The 6,429-nt window shown below is 37.3% G+C and overlaps 1 protein-coding gene across 1 annotated transcript; it reads left to right on the top strand.

Moving 5' to 3' along the window:
- The first annotated feature begins 512 nt into the window (after positions 1-512).
- Positions 513-1,635, top strand: LOC130467511 (uncharacterized). Its single transcript, XM_056836035.1, has 2 exons — positions 513-648; positions 710-1,635. Exons 1-2 carry the CDS (start codon positions 513-515, stop codon positions 1,633-1,635), a joined length of 1,062 nt encoding a protein of 353 aa, XP_056692013.1.
- Positions 1,636-6,429: the final 4,794 nt, after the last annotated feature.

The following is a 6,429-nucleotide window of genomic DNA, read 5'->3' on the forward strand; positions in this document are numbered from 1 at the left end:
TTTCCGGAGTATTCATTTCTTGCTTGTGACGGTCTCAGCTCCCACTGAAACCAAGATCCGTCGATTCCGAATATCCATAGATAGAGTATTTAATGCCATTAAATACTTGATCCGTTTACGTACTATTTGTGTGACCCTACGTGTTCAGTCAAGAGTAAGCTGTGGATTAATATCATTAATTCCATTTGAACTGAACCGGCCTCTAGCTAGGCATTCAGCTCACTTGATCTCACTGAATTATTAACTTGTTAATTAATACTGAACCGCATTTATTAGACTTAACATTGAATGCATACTTGGACCAAGGGCATTATTTCCTTCAGAGGGCTTCCAAAGAGCTCTTAGACCTATTAGAGTTCGTTCTACTCCTGTTGTGCCTACTCAAACTGTTAATTCCTATGAAGTGTTGACAGAACAGGTTCACACAGGAGGGGGTATGGATTCTGTAGTTGATAAGGGTGTTGGTTTGCAATTGGGTGAGTTGGCTAGAAGGGGGGACCCTTCCTTCACTAATGGATAGAATCCTTTCATGGAATGTGAGAGGGCTTAACTCTCCTCAAAAACAGGATGATATCAGGAGATTCATTCAGAAGTATGGGGTTGGGTTAGTAGGCCTTCTAGAACATAAGGTTAAGGGTGCTAATTTAGGTACCCTTTACCAGAGAGTTTTTGCTTTGGTGTTTCACCACTAATGATAGTTTTCATCCAGGAGGTAGAATAGTGGTGGCTTGGAAACTAGGTAGTTTTACATTGAGTATTGTAGCTGTTACTAGCCAGTTTATCCACTGTTTAGTTGCTCCAGTAAGTGGCAAGCCTAGCTTCCATTCTACTTTCATTTATGCTTTTAACACAAATGCTCAAAGAAAGGAGTTGTGGAGGGATCTGAAGTCCATAAAAGTTATTGGTCCCTGGGTGTTGTGTGGGGATCTGAATTGTGTCATGACTTCTGAAGAGAGAGTTGGTAGTATTGTCAGGCAATCTGAAGTGGAGGATATTGTTGACTGCATGCAGGAGTGTGGTATGGAAGATATCAGGTGTGTGGACAATTCTTTTACCTGGAATAATAAACAACAAGGGGCAGCTAGAGTCTTCTCTAAGCTTGATAGAATTATGGGGAATTTAGCTTGGCAGAATACTTACAGTACTGCAGAAGTCTGCTTCATGAGAGAAGGACAGTTTGATCATTGCCTTGGCATCCTTACTGTCTTTCCTTGTGTGGTGGGTGGGAGGAAGCCTTTTAAATATTTCACCATGTGGAAACATTCTCCTGTGTTCCAGGATACTGTGTCTGTTGCTTGGAATACCAATATTAGTGGTAGTAAAATGTATGTGGTGGCTAGCAAGTTGAAGAAAGTTAAAGCTGGTTTAAAAGAACTCAATAGAGTGGGGTTTCCAGACATTCAAGCTGCAGATCTGAGTGCATACAATGCTATGTTGAGTGCGCAAGAAGCAATGCATCTTAATCCTCATGATCAGGCATTAGCTGATCAAGAATTACTTGCTACAAATGAATACAGGATTAAGCATAAAGCTTACTTGGAGTTCTTAAAACAAAAAGCCAAGGTGGCCTGGATTAAATCTGGGGATGAGAATACAGCTTTGTTCCATCAGAGCATTAAGAGTAGCAATTTATAGAATCAAGTTTATAGTATTCATGACATGAATGGAGTATGGAGGGATGATCCAATTGCTGTGTCTGATGCTTTTGTTTCTTACTATAAATCGTTGCTTGGTACCACTTTTGGTCAAAGGAAAACTGTGCTTCCACAGGTTTTTCAGATTGGCCCTATTTGTTCTGAGGAACATAAGGCAATTTTGAATGCTCCATACACTACAGAAGAAATTAAGGATGCTTTGTTCTCTATCAAAGGTAATAAAGCTCCTGGACCAGATGGGTTTGGGTCTCATTTTTATAGAGATGCATGGGAGATTGTGAACACTGATGTCATTGATGCTGTTATGGATGTGTTGCAGTCTGGTAAGCTGTTAAAAGAAGTTAATCACACTGTCATTACCCTTATTCCTAAAACCAAGTGTCCTAGGAATGTGAGTGATTTCAGGCCTATTTCCTGTTGTAACACACTGTATAAGTGTATTACCAAAGTGTTGTGTGGGAGATTAAGGAGAGTGCTACCTGATCTCATCTTGGAAAATCAGGGTGGGTTTGTTCATGGTAGGTTTATTGTACACAATATTATGGTTGTTCAAGACCTGGTGAAGCAGTATGGAAGGAAAAGTGTTAGTCCTAGCTGTTTGATGAAAATTGACTTGCAAAAGGCCTATGATACTGTTGATTGGGAGTTTCTCAAAGAAATGTTGGTGTGTTTGGAATTTCCAGATCATTTTATTAAACTGGTGATGGAGTGTGTAACATCTCCCATGTTTTCTCTGATGATTAATGGTACAATGCAGGGATTTTTTAAGTCAAAAAGGGGGTTGAGGCAAGGTGACCCTATGTCTCCCTTGTTGTTTGTGATATGCATGGAGTACTTGTCCAGGATTTTACAGAAAATGAGTGGTCTGCAAAATTTTCAGTTCCACCCAAGATGTAATGAGCTCCAGTTGACTCATTTGTGTTTTGCTGATGATTTGATCTTGTGTTACAAAGGTGATTTCATCTCCATTTATTTGCTGCTTCAAGCTTTCAAATTATTCTCAGATTCTTCTGGTTTGCAAGCTAAAAAGTCTAAATCTTTAATTTACTGCTATGATATGACTGAAGATGTTGTGAAAAGAGTTTTAGAGGTGTCTGGTTTCAGCAGAAGTACTCTTCCCCTTCACTATTTGGGTGTTCCTATTAGCCCAAAGAGGATCTCAGCTGCTCAATGTGGGGTTTTAGTTGAGAAAATGACTGCTAGGATAAGAGTTTGGAGTTCCAGGAACCTTTCTTACACTACAAGAGTGCAACTAATACATTCTGTGCTTATGAGTCTTCATATGTATTGGTCCCAGATTTATATTCTTCCTAAGTCAGTGTTGCAAGGTATTGTCAAGATCTGTAGATCTTTTCTTTGGAGTGGGAAATCTTTCAGTCAGAGACCAAGTAATGTTGCTTGGGATAGTGCCTGTATGGATAAGAATGCAGGTGGATTGGGATTTAGGAATGTTGTTTTGTGGAATGTTGCTAACATAGGTAATTATGTTTGGGCTCTTGCTATAAAGCAGATGAATGTCTGGACAAAGTGGGTGACTTCTGTATATTTAAAGAATGGGGTATGGTGGGATTACCAACCTAGTGCTTCTGCTAGTTGGTATTGGAGGAAGGCTTGTGCAGTTAAAGAAAAGCTGAAATTACACTTCACCTTTGCTGAATTGTGCTCCATGCAGCATTATTCTGTCAAGCAAGTCTATGAGAAAATGATTGGTGTCAAGCCAAAAGTTCACTGGGACAAAATGGTGTGGAATCGTTTGAACACTCCTAAACACAGGTTCATTTGTTGGTTAGCTGTGTAGCAAAGGTTGCAAACAACTGCCAAGTTGGCTAGTATTGGTGTCAGTTCCTCTTCTGCTTGCCTTCTGTGTGGGCAAGGGATAGAAAATCATGGTCATTTATTCTTCTCCTGTCCTTATAGTAGTAAATGTTTGGCTGAGGTGAAAGTTTGGTTTGGTATTCAGTTGCCTGAATACAATTTGCAGCAGCTAATCAAGAAGATAGTGAATAGTAAACACTCAAAATTCAGAAAACAGGTGATTTATGCTGGCATTGCTGCTACTGTGTATACCATCTGGAGAAGCAGAAATAGTAGTTTTTGGAATGGAGTTGTGCCTACTGTGCAGCACACTCTATCTAGTTTGAAGCAGATTGTTAGAAGTCGAATTAAGCTTGTCATGCCTAAGTCTGTAAGTAGAAAGGATAGTCAGTGGTTCTTGAATTTGTAATTAGTTGATATTGGTGTCTGCTTGTTCTAGTGCAAAATGGTCCAACCTAGTTGGTTTGTTTTCCTAGAGTTAAGCTTAGGTTGTATTCTGTTTTGAGCTAATATATTCCTTACTTACTTAGCAAAAAAAAAAAATACTTAAAAAAATAGGTCTCTAACAGTCTAACAACAAAACTGACACATGCATGTTGCTCTAAGGTTAAAAAAGTTCTTGCTCTTTTTCTTCCCTCTAATTAAACAAGTTAATTAATTTATGACAACATTGTGTCATGATTACCACCTATAAAAAGTATACTAAACAAACTTGTATAAGGAAACACATAAAAATAAAATCATAATCTTCGTTATCTAAATGTAGAAATAAAAGTTTGTTACATAGTTCTAGTGCTTAATTATATTGCAAGCCTTTTTTAATTAGTATATAGAAAAGGTTTTCTCTAAAATTAGGTACTCAAGAGTTAATAAAAATCAATCTATACACAAGCGTATGCATAATGAAGTTTTTTTTATACGAACTTTAAAATTTAAATTTGGTAGCTAAGCTATGTATTAAGATGGTTACTCGAGCATGTTAGTTGGATGATGAAGCGGGTAAGGTGAGTCCTTTATACTTTGCGGGTATGTATACCTAGATGGATGGTGTGGTAAAATAGTGTTGTAGAAAATATAATCTGTAAAATCATAAAACAATCAAGGAAATAGGTTGAATATTTGATTTGTGTGTACAACGCGTAATGCGTTAATAAACATCGTCTTAGAAGAAAAAATCGCCCGGACTATGGTGCAATAAAAAATGGTGTTGCCCCTAAGATGTTGCACAACAACCCTAAAAAATGTGCACTAAACTAAGGAGAATTATAGAACTCATAATTTTCTCGGAATCATAGAAGAATAATTTGCTCGGGTTTGAGCCTTGGGTATGGAAAAAACCTCAGGTGGGAAAGATGTTGTCCATCGAGATACCCATGTAACTCCCGCAGGAGATTAAGTCCACTCGCCGAAACGGGTGGAAACTCCTCGTAGTAGAAAAAAAAAAGAACACACAGCTAGATATGCTTTTAATGTCAAAATCAAATTGTAACCGAAAGAGGAAAAAAAGAAGGCAAATAACTGAAAGACGTAAATCTAGCGGCCATTTTTAGAAATCATACAACAATTACGAAAATATTCAAGAGTTGTAGAGTAAGTGTCGTAGCTGAACAATCTTTACGACTTGGCCCAAAAAGGTACCCCACCACATCGAGCACGTGTCACGAACTCAGACCGTTTGGTAGACGGCGATGCATGAGGGGATGTCTTCTTGTAGCTCACGCCATTTGGGGTAGCACTTAAAATAATATGAACAAAGTCTACTATTTAAACAATGCAAACTTATTTTCCCTTCCTATGGGACAAATATTTTTCCTAGAAATAGTAAGATATTTCTCCCTTTTTTGCATTATATCCAACAAAAGTTTTAGAGTTTTCTTCCGTCATGGATGATAAGTGGGGATTAGCATAATATCTACAATTCATGACAAAAAATAACAAAAACGACAACAATAACACTACAACGTCAATATATATGGCCCCGTGTTAGCGGACTAGACACCTTGAAAGTGGGGGTATCTCAAAATTTACTAAGTAGCTAAATGTATACTATTACTAAATTTTCAAGGCAAATCATATCACGCCGTCATGTGTCACATCTTCTAAACATGACATGACGCCACATCAACAATGGCATGGAGGATGTGCATTAGCTTTTAATATTGATACACAAAATGATTTTGTTGGGGTTCGAAACCTACAAGAAATATAGTAGAAAGCTTACCATCTTATCTATACTATTATTTATGTACTTAACTCTATTTAAATACATTTAAGTGGGATGGGATTAATGTGTATTTATATTATCTTTCACATGTTTTACATTATTAATTAATTTGCTAATTTTAACAACATAGTGATTGCAATAAAATTTAATTTTGTTAACATTATTGAAAATAATTTTGAATATTTGCTGCATTTTTAATTTGTCTATTTTCCACATATAATAGAACATGTTTTTTCATAAATGAGTCAACAATTGTGTTAGCATATATGGATCATAACGTATATATACAAAACAGTTACTCCCTCCGTCCCAGAATACTTGCACTGCATTCCTTATAAGGTCGTCCTGGATTACTTGCACCGTTTCTGAAGGAAATAATGCCCTTGGTACTGAAGGAAATAATGCCCTTGGTCCAAGTATGCATTTAATGCTAAGTCTAATAAATGCGGTTCAGTATTCATTAACAAGTTAATAATTCAGTGAGATCAAGTGAGCTGAATGCCTAGCTAGAGGCCGCTTCAGTTCAAGTGAAATTAATGATATTAATCCACATCTTACTCTTGACTGAACCCGTAGGGTCACACAAATAGTACGCAAACGGATCAAGTATTTAATGGCATTAAATACTCCATCTATGGATATTCGGAATCGACGGATCTTGGTTTCAGTGGGAGCTGAGATCGTCAAAAGCAAGAAATGAATACTCCGGAAACGATGATATTGCTGGAAACGGAA

The sequence above is a fragment of the Spinacia oleracea genome, chromosome 2 (assembly GCF_020520425.1).
Source record: "Spinacia oleracea cultivar Varoflay chromosome 2, BTI_SOV_V1, whole genome shotgun sequence".
Lineage (NCBI taxonomy): Eukaryota > Viridiplantae > Streptophyta > Magnoliopsida > Caryophyllales > Amaranthaceae > Spinacia > Spinacia oleracea.

Coding starts and splice junctions, on each gene's coding strand:
- LOC130467511 (XM_056836035.1), top strand. CDS start 513: ATGGATAGAATCCTTTCATGGAATGTGAGAGGGCTTAACTCTCCTCAA. Junction 649..709: donor GGTTAAGGGTGCTAATTTAG/GTACCCTTTACC, acceptor GTTTTCATCCAG/GAGGTAGAATAGTGGTGGCT.